This window comes from Stegostoma tigrinum, chromosome 27, assembly GCF_030684315.1.
Source record: "Stegostoma tigrinum isolate sSteTig4 chromosome 27, sSteTig4.hap1, whole genome shotgun sequence".
Taxonomy (NCBI): domain Eukaryota; kingdom Metazoa; phylum Chordata; class Chondrichthyes; order Orectolobiformes; family Stegostomatidae; genus Stegostoma; species Stegostoma tigrinum.
The window spans coordinates 36,024,359-36,038,693 of record NC_081380.1 but is presented as its reverse complement, the minus strand read 5'-3'; the positions used below and the strand labels follow the sequence as shown (position 1 = coordinate 36,038,693).

General features: G+C 44.8%; 1 protein-coding gene across 2 annotated transcripts in view; it reads right to left on the bottom strand.

Moving 5' to 3' along the window:
- Nucleotides 1-8,793, bottom strand: part of cluha (clustered mitochondria (cluA/CLU1) homolog a) — an 88,773-nt gene extending 79,980 nt beyond the window's left edge. The window contains exon 1 of one of the 2 annotated variants that reach the window (XM_048557021.2): nucleotides 8,388-8,793. In XM_048557021.2, the coding sequence (XP_048412978.2) occupies nucleotides 8,388-8,484 (97 nt within the window). In that variant the 5' untranslated portion in view covers nucleotides 8,485-8,793. The remainder of the gene's footprint in view (nucleotides 1-8,387) is intronic. The other variant, XM_048557022.2, reaches the window with a different exon arrangement.
- Nucleotides 8,794-14,335: the final 5,542 nt, after the last annotated feature.

Genomic DNA, 14,335 nt, shown 5'->3' with positions numbered 1-14,335 from the left:
GAGGAAAGAGAACAGTCTGAGACTGTTAATAAAATGTGAGGCTGGATGAACACAGCAGGCCCATTTGTAGGCATCTTTGTAGGTTACGTGGAACAGTCCCTCTTCCGCACCTACACAGGCCCCAAACCCCACCTCGTCCTCCGTTACATTGATGACTGTATCGGTGCCGCCTCTTGCTCCCCAGAGGAGCTCGAATAGTTCATCCACTTCACCAACACCTTCCACCCCAACCTCAAGTTCACCTGGGCCATCTCCAACACATCCCTCACCTTCCTGGATCTCTCAGTCTCCATCTCAGGCAACCAGCTTGTAACTGATGTCCATTTCAAGCCCACCGACTCCCACAGCTACCTAGAATACACCTCCTCCCACCCACCCTCCTGCAAAAATTCCATCCCCTATTCCCAATTCCTCCGCTTCCGCCCCCACGATGAGGCATTCAACTCCCGCACATCCCAGATGTCCAAGTTCTTCAAGGACCGCAACTTTCCCCCCACAGTGGTCGAGAACGCCCTTGACCGTGTCTCCTGCATTTCCCGCAACACATCCCTCACACCCCGCCCCCGCCACAACTGTCCCAAGAGGATCCCCCTCATTCTCACACACCACCCCACCAACCTCCGGATACAACGCATCATCCTCCGACACTACCGCCATCTACAATCCGACCCCACCACCCAAGACATTTTTCCATCCCCACCCCTGTCTGCTTTCCGGAGAGACCACTCTCTCCGTGACTCCCTTGTTTGCTCCACACTGCCCTCCGACCCCACCACACCCGGCACCTTCCCCTGCAACCGCAGGAAATGCTACACTTGCCCCCACACCTCCTCCCTCACCCCTATCCCAGGCCCCAAGATGACCTTCCACATTAAGCAGAGGTTCACCTGCACATCTGCCAATGTGGTATACTGCATCCACTGTACCCAGTGTGGCTTCCTCTACATTGGGGAAACCAAGCGGAGGCTTGGGGACTGCTTTGCAGAACACCTCCGCTCGGTTCGCAATAAACAACTGCACCTCCCAGTCGCAAACCATTTCCACTCCCCCTCCCATTCTTTAGATGACATGTCCATCATGGGCCTCCTGCAGTGCCACAATGATGCCACCCGAAGGTTGCAGGAACAGCAACTCATATTCCGCTTGGAAACCCTGCAGCCCAATGGTATCAATGTGGACTTCACCAGCTTCAAAATCTCCCCTCCCCCCACTGCACCACACAACCAGCCCAGCTCTTCGACTCCACCCACTGCATCCCAAAACCAGTCCAACCTGTCTCTGCTTCCCTAACCTGTTCTTCCTCTCACCCATCCCTTCCTCCCACCCCAAGCCGCACCTCCATCTTCTGCCTACTAACCTCATCCCACCTCCTTGACCTGTCCGTCTTCCCTGGACTGACCTATCCCCTCCCTACCTCCCCACCTATACTCTCCTCTCCACCTATCTTCTTTTCTCTCCATCTTCGGTCCGCCTCCCTTCTCTCCCTATTTATTCCAGAACCCTCACCCCATCCCCCTCTCTGATGAAGGGTCTAGGCCCGAAACGTCAGCTTTGGTGCTCCTGAGATGCTGCTGGGTCTGCTGTGTTCATCCAGCCTCACATTTTATTATCTTGGATTCTCCAGCACCTGCAGTTCCCACTATCACTGATACAATAGTCTGAGACTGTTAGATTTGAGAAAAGAAGGAAGGTCAGATGGTCAGGGCAGGGAGAAACAAAGAAGCAAATGAGGTATGAATGATTAATTAAACACTATTCATTTCAATGTAAGAGACTTAACAGGAAAAGCAGATGATCTCAGGGCACGGTTGGGAACATGGGACTGGGATATCTTAGCAATTATAGAGACATGGCTCAGGATTGGACAGGACTGGCAGCATAATGTTCCAGAGTATAGATGCTATAGGAAAATTGGGGGTCGGAGATGGGCGAGAGAGTAGGCGGAGTGGCATTTTGATTAGGGATAACGTTACAGCTGTACTGAGGGAGGGTATTCCTAGGAATATGTCCAGGGAAGTTATTTGAGTTGAACTCAGAAGTATGAAAGTGATAATCACCTTATTGGGATTGTACCATAGACCCCCTAACAGTCGGTGGGAAGTTGAGAAACAAACTTGTCTCAGTTATCTGTAATAATAGGGTGATTACGGCAGTGAATTTTAATTTTCCAAACATAAACTGGGACTTCTATAATTTTAAGGGCTCAGACGGAGAGGAATTTGTAAACGTGTACAAGTAAATTTTCCGGTTCAGTGTATGGATCTACCTACCAGAGGTGGTGCAAACTTTGACCTGGTTCTGGGAAATAAGGCAGGGCAGGTAACCGAGGTGCTGGTGGGGGAGCACACAGGGGCCAGTGACCATAATTCTATTAGTTTTAAAACAGTGATGGAAAAAGGATAGACCAGATCTAAAACTTAAAAGTTCTAAATTGGAGGAAAGCCAATTGTGACAGTACTAAGCAAGAATTTTCAAAAGTTGCTGGGGGAGTGGGGAGGTGAATGTTTGCTGGTAAATAGGAAGACTTCAAAAAATAAGACAACGAGAGTCCAGAGACAATTCTGGTTAAGGCTGGTAGGTGTAGGGAACGCTGGATGACCAGAGAAATTGAAGTTTTGATCAAGAAAAAGAAGGAAACATATGCCAGGTACAAGCTGTAAGGGTCAAGTGAATCCCTAGAAGAGTTTAAAGGCAGTAGGACTATACTCATGAGGGAAATCAGGAGGGCAAACAGGGGACAAGATAGCTTTGGCAAATAGGATTAAGGAAAATCCAAAGGGATTCTACAAATACATTAAGGATAAAAGATTAAATATCAGCAAGGCCATGTATGTGTGGAACTGCAGGAGACAGAGGAAGATACTAAACTAGTGTTTTCCTTCAGTGATTACGGTGGAGAGGGATATCAAAGATATAGTACATAGAAAGTAAATAGCAACATTTTGAAAGATGCCCATTTTACAGAGGTTTTGGTGCTGGTTGTCTTAAAATGCAAAGTGGATAAATCCCCAGGTTCTGATCACTTGTACCCTAGAACTCTCTAGGAAGCGACCGCTGGGCCCCTTGCTGAGATATCCGTATCATCGACAGCCACAAGTGAGGTGCTGAAAGACTGGAGGTTAGCTAATGTAGTGCCATTATTTAAGAAAAGTGTCAAGGAAAAGCCAAGAAACTATAGACCAGCATGTCTGACAGTGTTGTTGGTGAGAATCCTGAGAGACAGGATTTAGATATGTTTGGAAAGGCAGGGATTGATTAGAAATAGTCAGCATGGCTTCGTGCGTAGGAAATCGTGTCTTATTAACTTAATTGAGTTTTTTGAAGATGCAATGAAGAGGATTAATGAGGGCAGAGTGGTGGATACGATCTATGTGGACTTCAGTAAGGTATGCGACGAGGTTTCTCATAGTAAACTGGTTAGCAAGGTTAGATCACCTGGAATAGAGGGAGAACTAGCCATTTGAATACAGGACTGACTCTAAGGTAGGAGACAGGGTGGTGGTGGAGGGCTGCTTTTCAGACTGGGGGCCTGTGACCAGTGATGTACCACAAAGATTGGTGCTGGGTCCACTGCTTTTTGTTATTTATATAAATGATTTGGATGTGAACATAGGAGATACGGTTAGCAAGTTTGCAGATGACACCAAAACTGGAGGTACAACGTACAGTGAAGAAGATTATCTCAGCGTAAAATGGGATCTTGATCAGATGGGCCAATGGGCTGAGGAGTGGCAGGTGGAGTTTAAATTTAGATAAATGTGAGGTGCTGCATATTGGAAAGGAAAATCAGGCAGCACTTATACACATAACAGTAAGGTCCTCAGGTGTGCTTGGAGACGTTGGAGTGCAGGTTCCAGGTTCATAGTTTCCTGAAAATGGAATCGCAGGTAGATAGGACAGTAAAAAAAAGCGTTTGATATGCTTGCCTTTATTGGTCAGCGCATTGAATACAGGAGTTAGAACATCGTGGTGCACCTGTACAGGCTTTTGGAATACTGCATTCAATCTCGTCTCCCTGCTATAGAAAGAAAGTTGTGAAACTTGAAAGGGTTCAGAAACTATTTACAAGGACGTTGCCAGGGCTGGAGGGTTTGAACTATAGGGAGAGGCTGAATAGGCTGGGGCTATTTTCCCTGGAGCATCAGAGGCTGCGGGGTGAGGGGTTTGTAAAATCATTAGGGGCATGGATAGGGTAAATAGACAAAGTCTTTTCCCTGGGGTAGAGGAGTCCAAAACTAAAAGGACATGGGTATAAAGTGATAAGGTAAAGATTTAAAAGGGGCCTAAAGGGCAACTTTTTCAGGCAGAGGGTGGTACGTGTATGGAATGAGCTGCCAGAGGAAGGGTTGGAGGCTGGTACAATTACAACTTTTAAAAGGCATCTGAATGGGTATACAAATAGGAAGGATTTAGAAGGAAATGCAGCAAATGGGACTAGATCTATTTAGGATATCTGGATGGCATGGACAAGGTAGACCGAAGGCTCCGTTTCCTTGCTGTACATCTCTGATCAGTGACTCTAAACATTGCAAGTCTTCACTGGAATATTCTTGCGATGGGGCTACAGGACAGCCATGTTCTGTATGTCTTGGTTAATATCGCTCGCCTTGGAGTCAGACAGCGTAGGTTCCACTCCAGAACTAGAGAATAAAACATCAGGTGACATTCCACTGCCTGCCTTAGGGTCCAGCTGCACCTTTCGCGGTTGTATTTTTCCACAAGAGTTGTTAAATCAAAGTCCCATTTGGTCTTCCAGTAGGGGATTAAAAAAAAAATCCCAAAACCCAGTGACTATAAAAAGGGAGTTCTTGGTGGCCCGGTCAATACTTATTCCTCAACAATATCATAAAAAGGGATTCTGTGCTCATTATCACACAGTAGTTGTGAAAACTTGTCATACAAATGTTGAAGTTACTGCATTACCTACATTACAATACTAACTCTGCTTCAAAAGCATTTCACCAATTATAAAGTGCTTTGGAATGTCTGTGAAAGGCACCACACAAGTGAAAGCCTTTTTTCTGTTCCACACTTAGCCAGACTTCATGTCTGGTTGTACTGGACAAGGTGACATTCAGGAACATTGAACACTATGAAAACCCAACACAAGTATAAAAAATTGTAAACAAAATGCTGGAAACCTTTAGCAGGTTAAGCAGCAAAAGTGCAGAGATAAATTAGTCATTTCAGGGTTAATATTTTAGGATGATGACCTTTCACGAGAACAACCAGTTCAAAAAAGGTCACTGACCTGAGCATTAATTTTATGTTTCCCCTCTACACAAAAGCTGCCTGACCTTGAATGCTTCCAACATTTAAAAAATATTCTTTCAGGTTTCCAGCAGCTTCTGCATGCTGACTTTCCATCGCTGCTCCCCTCCCACCCCTATCTGCAGCAGAGTCACGCAGTCATAAAGTGTGAAAACAGATCCTTCTGTTCAACCAGTCCACTCCGACCATGTTCCCCCAAACTAAACTAGTCCTACCTGCCCGCACTTGGCCCATATTCCTCCAAACCTTTCCCATTCACGTACTTATCCAAATGTCTTAAACATTGTAACTGTACCTGCATTCACCTCTTTCTCTGGCAGTTCATTTCACACATCAAACCACTGTATAAAAAAGTTGCCTTCTCCTCTCACCTCAAAAAAAAACCTCTCAGTTTTCAACTGCCCCACTTCAGAGAAAAGACTCTTGTCATTCGCATTATCTATGCCCCTCATGTGTTTATAAACCTTAATAAGGTTACTCCTCGATCTCCTATGCTCCAGTGAATAAAAAAGTCCCAAACTTTCCAGTTTATTTTCATATCTCAAACTCTCCATTTCTGGCAACATCCTGGTAAATCTTTTCTGAACCCTTCCTATTACAGGGCAACCAGAATTGCACATCGTACTCCATCAAGGCATCCTGGAATTCATGCAAGAAAAAAAAAACCTACCAAAATCCAGGTGAGGGTAATCCCAGCACCTTTTCTCTGGAATAACCATGTAATCTCATACAGCACTGCCTACGTAGGCTGCATGCATTGCAAATTCTCAACCTGTCTGCTGTCCTGGGTCAAGCTGTTTCAAAGTTAGTCCTGCACAATGTCAGTAATCCTTTGATATGGAGAGACTCAAGTTGCAAGATATAAAATGACCGTACTAAAAGGACTTTCTATTGCAGGTGATCAGTACTGTTTACAAACTTTTTCCACAACATCATAACTTCTTTTAAAAAAAACTTGCCTAAAACAACAAAACTCAGAGGGGCAAAAATCACATCTTCTGCAGCAAAATACCTTTAACCCAAAATTTCCAGAGATTTTTTTAATCAACTTGTTCAGAGATGCTATGCTGGAGCAGGTGGGACTTGAACCAAAGACTCTCGTTCGGAGATAGGGACATTAGCCCTGCAATACCAAAGCCCTCTCCAAAATATCTTTTTTTTCCCCAACTGACCTATTTTTCTAAACCAACCTGATCAGAGATGTTATTACACACGTCTGGAGCAGGTGAGACCTGAACCTGGGCCTTCTAGTCCAAGGGTAGGGACACTACCACTGCATTCAGAACCCGTTCCAAAATATTGATGTTTTTAATCTTTAGTCCTTTCACCTACTCTACTAATTTCCTCGTCATCCCCTACCTTATCTCCAAGTTAATCCCTAGAGCAGGGTTTACACAAGCATCCAACCCTATCCATCAAACCTCCGGGAGTCCGAACATATTTCTTCAGTGGTTATGATAGTAAACTGGCTAACAGCTGACCAGTTCCTTTTGTACTGCCCAAGATGCAGAAATCTTACATTATCTCCAAACAATCCTATTTTAATCAGGCTTTCATATACTGTTTGCTGGTGTCCATTGACAACTGGATCAACGCCACCCATATCAAGGCTTGGAGCCCAAAAAGACTTTGTCACAACAAAGACTTTGCTCACCTGTTTAAAACAAAGTTTTTAAATTCAACTGTGCAGCAACACAAAAGCAAGATCTTTCCTCAATATTCGAGGTCTCATTAACAGGTTTTCACAAGGACAGTTGAGCTTTCTGTCAAACCCAGCAAAGCTCATATCCCATGAATGAATAAAAATAAAATTGCAAAGGCATCCTTTTATGATTGTAAGTGTACAGTTTTGACAATATCTCGTCGATATTTGGCACCATCTATTAAAAGGCTTCAAGCAAATCTCCATTACAGGGTTTCCCCATCGCACAAAGCCACACCTGCTCCTCACTGTCCTCTAACAGAGAGGAAAGGACAAGTGCCAGACGACAGGGCCAAACCTTGCCGAAAGGGGTTAAGTGAGGAAAGGGGTGGAGGGCACAGCAGCCCTGGTAACTGGCTCATTCCGAAAGATGTGTAACCTCTCCCCGCCTCTTCATCACATGACCCTCCACAGCAACCAGCCCCTGGTTGTGAAGGAGCCGGGATTCACTTCCGGGCTTTGCAATGTCGAGGGGCGAGCAGCTGCAAACAAGCAAATTCCCTCCGTACTCGCCTTTGCCCTCCACACGGTACCTCCAAGCCGGCGGGGGGCGGGCGGGGTCCCTCGCCAGGAGCTGGCTGGTCAAGCCACACGGGGGGGTGGGGGGGAAGAGAGAAAGAGAGCCGGGCCGCTCTCCCGGCAATCAGCGGGACTGAAGGTGACCTTCACCCGCCGGGGGGGGGGGGGGGGGGGGAGTGGAGGAAGGAAGAGGAGAAAGTAGGGGGCGACGGGGTTAAGCAAACCCTACACCTCCTGGAGTTGTTGTTGGGGAGAAAGGGGAAAGAGGACAGAGTCTGTGCGACCTCTTGATCCCAACGCTGTGCCTACATGTTAAGTTTTTACTGCTATACCTCCCTCCCACCCCCAACATTTTAGCCTGTAAACTGCCGGTTTTTAGCATGCGTAAAGCCCCCTGTCAGTGCGGCCCGCTCATTCTAGTAGGAGCCGGCGATTTAGCTACACACACACACACACACACACACACACAAATGGATACATGTGGCAACATCAAAAGGCTCCCGCGGCCGCCGCGTGGATACATTGCGGGGCCGGATTGCAACATTGTAGCAAGAAGCTGCCACCAGCAGCAGAAAGCATGGAATGCGAGGGAAAGCAGTAACACCCCCCCCCCACACTAAATTAACTACCTAAATCCTTCCAGTGCCTGCATTTCAACTGCTGACAACCCACCCTCCCGCCACTGCACCCTGACATTAACCTGTTCGTCAGTGTCACTTCTTAAAAAAAATTCTTATATAAGCATAAATTGGGAACTTCCATCTGCAATGAAGTTTCATTCAATATTACAGTCCCCGCGTCCCCAAATCATGTTCCCTTTATGTTTCCATTCACTCACCTTCCCTCCCACCTCACTACTCACTCACCCCTCGGGATTATTTTGACCTTTACTCACCACAGTCACACGCCTCCCTTCCAATGTCATTTTCTAACTCTTTGCTTTCTCTGGTGTCGACAGCCACCGGCGAGGTCTCGTCCGTTTTGCTCACCATCGCTCCTGCTCAGCGTTTTGCGCCCCCCTCCCCACCTTGCCGAACCGGAAAGCAGGTTCAGCGATTCTGACAGAAGCTGAAAGCTCGACACGGATGGAAAGAAGGACGGAGCCGGCTCTACTGCTGCTGCTAACACACGTGGTGTATTTTTTTTCTCTTCTTGGCTCAATAACCTCCGACCCTTTCCATTCGTCTTAGTGGGAGGCGACTGGCTGCAATACGGCTGGCGAGACGCGCCTAAAACAGGCGCTCTCCTCAATCTTGCTTCTTTTTCGAAATTATAACTCGTAGGCAATCCTTCAAGTTCCCCAGCGCTCGCTCTCTGCTATATGATTCTTTTCATCCACTTAAACAACATAGATTTTTTTTACTTAATGAGAAATTACAACTCCTCTGAAAGCACAGTCTAGGTACTGTGAGATAATTTCTCTGGCCATCTTGAACAAAATTTTGGGAACACTTTGCAAAAACAAATGAGTCCTTAAAGTTTTCCATCAGCGATGTGCATAATTTACAACTGTCTCTTTCACAGTCTCGTGATTATGCAATAACCTTTTAATCTCCAGCCATTCTGATTGCATCTACTATTCAAAAAGACTGATTTCCAAAATGTTGAGAAGTCGAAGTTTAAGTTGATTCCTCACAGCCCCCGGATGTGACAGTCGCTGTAACACCAAAGCAGAGGAAAACGAGTTTAAAATTTATTTCAAAGCGTTAGCATAGGTAATACACGCCAAACGGTCTCGTCTGCAATGAATGGATTGAGCATTCAATTGCAACTAAAAAGGTGTGCAATTAACTGTCTGCTCGTTGCGATATAAAGTTTTGAAAACAAAATGCAACTGGAGTCTTCATTTCACGAAAATAATTTTTCACGCGAGGCATTATCAACCAGGAGCTAATATGGATTGGTAAACACCCGGGGAATGGGTCATTGAGATTTGAGAAAGGGTTTGTTTAGCTCGTGGGGTTTCCCCTTCTTCCCACCTGAAGAGCTGGGAGCAGTTGCATGCCCCGAAACTGGTTCCCCCACAATCATTTAACCCTTTAAGCAGCTTTCCAGGAACCCCCCTGCAGTTAGAACTGCCGTCAGTCTCAATATTGACATTGGGTAGGGAATGGTAGTCCAGTTGTCAATGATTGGCCACTTAAGGACCTCAGAGGGTGGTTATTTCATCTTAAAGGTGCCGAGAGTTCAGCCCAGGGGGAAGATCATCATGGGACTGCTTCAAACCCATTATTTGAAGGGGGGGGGGTGGAACAATGTAAACTTCTGTGCTTGATATGATTTTAGGTACTAGAAATTATAGAATCAGGCCATTCAATCTGTCAGGTCTACACTGACACATTCCTAAGAACATCCCACCCATATCCATCCCATTTCCTATGGCTAAACCACCGAACCTGCAGATCTTTGGACTGTGGGAGGAAACTGGAGCACTCCGTGGAAGCCCAAGCAGACACGGGGAGAATGTGCAAACTCCACACAGTTAGTCACCCAAGGGCAGAACTGAACCTGGGTCCCGATGCTGTGAGGAAGCAGTGCCACTGAGCCTCACCATGCTGCCCCAACTGGTAGCAGAGTGTTTTCTAGAAACTGAAAAAATGAAACATGTCCAGGAGCATATAGGAAATAGTGTAATCCAGAAGTAACAAAAGTATAGATGAGAGTTTCCGTAACAGGAAAGCTGAGGCAGGGATGAAGATGAACAATGTTCTAGAGTAGTTGGTTTTGAGAGTGGATCAGATATGTCGACAAAAACTTATGTCAGGATCAATTAGGATGACAAGGTTGAAAATAGTTTGGTTGAACCTCAGAAAGTCATTGTTGGAGCAACCGTCAGTACAGACCTAAGTGTTGAATGAGGTTGTCTCTATCCATTGCTCACTATAGGGTAGGCCACTATCCTCTGTTTGGCCTAGAATCTTAGGATCCCTACAGTGTGGAAACAGGCCCTGCAGCACAATAAATCCTCACTGGCACTCAAAGCATCCCACCCAGACCCATTCCCCTATAACCTACTTAATCTAAACATCCCTGAACAATATGGGCAATTTAGCATGGCCAATCCACCCTAACCTGCACATCTTTGGACTGTGGGAGGAAACCGAGGCACCCAGAAGAAACTCATACAAACACGGGGAGAATGTGCAAACTCCATACAGTCAGTCGCCCGAGGCTGGAATCAAACCTGGATCCCTGAAGCTGTGAGGCAGCAGTGCTAACCACTGAATCACCGTGCCACATCTCGTGTGGTACAGGAAAACTACTAGCTGGTCGAATGAGAAGAGATTTCTGTATTAAACAACATGGAATTTATTGCACATAAATACAAATAACTCTGGTATGATTGTCTTTGTAACAATGGCTATGAGGAGGATCTGGATGATTAATCTCACTCTTTCAAGCTGTTCTCCATTTGGTAGATAAACAGGAGGCTGCAAGAACACTGTGAGACTGGACACATTTAGAGGAAAGGAGCAGTCACCATTTTGGGCATTACCCTTCTTCAGGACTGGTCTCCATCTGGATCTGTTTGACATCAACATTGTTGATGGTGCTTGAAACAATCCTCAATATTAACCATTTTCTGACCCTCGCACCCTTATCCATCAGTGACCATAGAGCGAGATGGTATCCTGACTAGGGAATGGATGTTATAAATTGCTTTTGTCTTCCCAATGCAGATTTTTAATCAGTAAGGGAATCAAAGGTTATGGGGAAAGGACAGGAAAGTTCAGGATGATCAGATCAGCCATGATTCCATTAAATGGCAGAGAAGGCTCGATGTTGTGGATGGCCTACTTCTGCTCCTATCTCTTATGGCCTTATGCTCTTAATCTGCTGGAAGGATATTTATGTACATTAAGTACTGGATATTGGACAAGCATCCCAAAATATCAGAGGCAGCACGGAAGCTGAGAGAAGTAGTGATGAAGTGGAACTGGATGACACCAATGCACTCAAGGAACCTGTCAGTTTTTTTCTGAAAATGCCGTGAAGGGTCTGAATGTGAGAAAATGCATTGGCCTGGGATTGGAATCTTTGTGGGATCCCTGAGAAAATACTGGAGGAGCAAGAAGAGAGATCACTGCAGGAAATCGGATGGTATGACTGGCTGAGTAACATTTGAAACTGGTGAAGATATTCCCATCCACCTGAGCACTGAAGGAAAGGTGATGGATGGGGGTGGTGTTGTCAAGAATGACGAAGACTGCTGACCGATTAGTAAAGATGAAGCGGGCTACTACTGGCCAACAGCAAGAAGCAGCGTACTTTTAAGTATAACCACTAGGCACCTAGTCACACAGCTGATGGTTCAGGAAGCAGGGCCATGGGCAAGCTGCCATGAATCAACATCTTGCCTGTTGCTACCTTTTCAAGTTAAAATCAACACCCTGTAGGAATAGAGCAGAGCCAAGATAAACTATGAAACAGCTGGACGAGCAGCTCAATTTTCAACCAGACTGTCCAAAACAGCTTTGTCATTCACAGCCAGTATTCATGAGAAATCACCCATACGTCAGTCAGCCTTGGACAGGCCCTATAAAGGAATGCTGTTCCATTGAAATCAAAAAACTCTCCATTGTTCCTAGTTTCAGTTTGATGGTTCAGAGCTGCAGGAGCTATAGAAGTATCAGGACATTCTCCTGCAACATGATTTTTTTCTCTAATGGTTGCTGTTGATTGATACTTACACATCGCTGTATTAAAGCTTCTATCTTTTACTTTAGTGCGATAAAGTTACATTCTATCAGCTAGCTACGTTTTTACATTATATAAAATGACTAGTGTAACATTTGGGATATATCAAATGTAAAAGCATCCATGTATAATACCAGAAATAATGGGAACTGCAGATGTTGGAGAATCCAAGATAACAAAGTGTGAAGCTGGATGAACACAGCAGGCCAAGCAGCATCTCAGGAGCACAAAAGCTGACATTTCGGGCCTAGACCCTTCATCCTTCGGGTCTAGGCCCGAAACGTCAGCTTTTGTGCTCCTGAGATGCTGCTTGGCCTGCTGTGTTCATCCAGCTTCACACTTTGTTATCATGTATAATACCAAATGGATTGCAAACCGGAATAGTCAATAGCAAAGCATTGCTGTGCTGTCATCCTCAAATATGTGAAAAATGGCGTCCTACCTTATGTACTGTGCAAAGATGCTGCATAGTCTACAATGTTCAAAGTGCAGTTTTATAGTGTGCAGATATTACAGTTTACTTTTGGAAAATTCATCTCTCAGTGGCCCACATCAGATTTGATATATTGATCTTTACCGATAATGCCTTGAAGAAAGAGAAAAGTGTAAACAATTTCACTGGAAAGGTGCTGACATTCTGATAATCAGATATTTGTATATGTTGTCCAATGTTACCAGTTGAACTGGATATTCTGGTTTTTGAATAGGTTTTTCCAAGACTGCCTGAACACACACCCAAGGTGTGTCTTTTATATGTATTAAAGTCCATTTTCTGCTACATCATCATATAATGTGCATGTTATGTAGTTGGTGCCATGCCTTACATGAGCAGTATGACCACGGGCTGGATCCACCCTGCAGGCTTCAGAAGAAGACACTTCAAGATGGAAGGGGTCTCTCTCTAAAATTTTAAGTTTAAAAATCTAATTCTGAATTTAATGCAATATTTCAAATTTTTTAAAAAAGGCTTTGCAAACAGGACACACACACAGTTTTTCTCCAGGGTGGTCTGCAGCTGTTACAACACCTAAGGCAAGGTCAACCCTGGTCTTTCAGAGAGTGGTCAACTCCATGTAACTAAACTGCACCCCGACATCTATGAACCCTGCACCTTTAAGAGGTCTGAAGCAATCCTTAATGAGCCCGGTCAGCTAGTGATCACATTTGGGTGAGTAGTCTGCTGTGCCTTTCTCTCCCTCCAACCCATCTCTGTGAAAATAGCCTGCAGAGACAGGGGAGAGCTAGGGAATTGGTATGCCAACTGGATGTGAAATTTTGAAAACCCACCTTCCTCCATTTCTGACATCGGCGGTGCCTAAATACGAGGCCCAGGTGAGCCATATTGTCTGACATCCAAAGTAGTTTGAATCACACCAATGCTATTGAATCCTTTAGAGGCAGGGGCATGGAGTGCTTTATCTTCCTATCCAACTCCATTATGATTTGTTCCCCTCCCTCTCTGCCTATCTCACCCTCACCTTTGTTCTTGTTACCCCTGATGGGCTTTGCAGGTAGATTGATACTTATTTAGAAATGTGTGAGAATTAGTGGTGATGGATAAAGGTAGAAAGCAACATAAATGATATGGTGGTGGGAAGAAAATGTTCAATTGTCTGTGAAAGCACTTCTGGATGTTAAAAAAAAGCATAAACCAAGGACATAACAATTGAGTTTCCTTGATATACAAGAAACATATTAAGACTTTTAAGTTTGCCTTCTTATGTGTTTCGTTAAATATTTGAATGCAAACTGAGAAGAGTTAAGACAGGATCAAATGCAAATAGTTTATTTCACAGTGAGTGATAACACACAGCAATAGTTAAGAGTTAAACATATTTAATCAATTGCAGTTTTCACATGATGATAATAATAATGATATAAAACGGCAAATATACTACACCTTCCTACAACAGCAGATCATTTTACTTCGAATCATTTCTACCTACTCTATGCTTTCTCAGACTCTTGTAGCTGTACAGGAAGAACTTGTAGGCTTTGCACCCACTTTCCAGGCTTAAAATGGCTGCGTCCATGTCAATTCATCAGTAAGTTAGCTGTGGTCAGCCTCCAAGTATTTGGTGTTCCTGTGAAATTTGTGAATTCCATTTTCTGGGCTTCATCAAGGTGCTGTTAGTGGACCCTTCA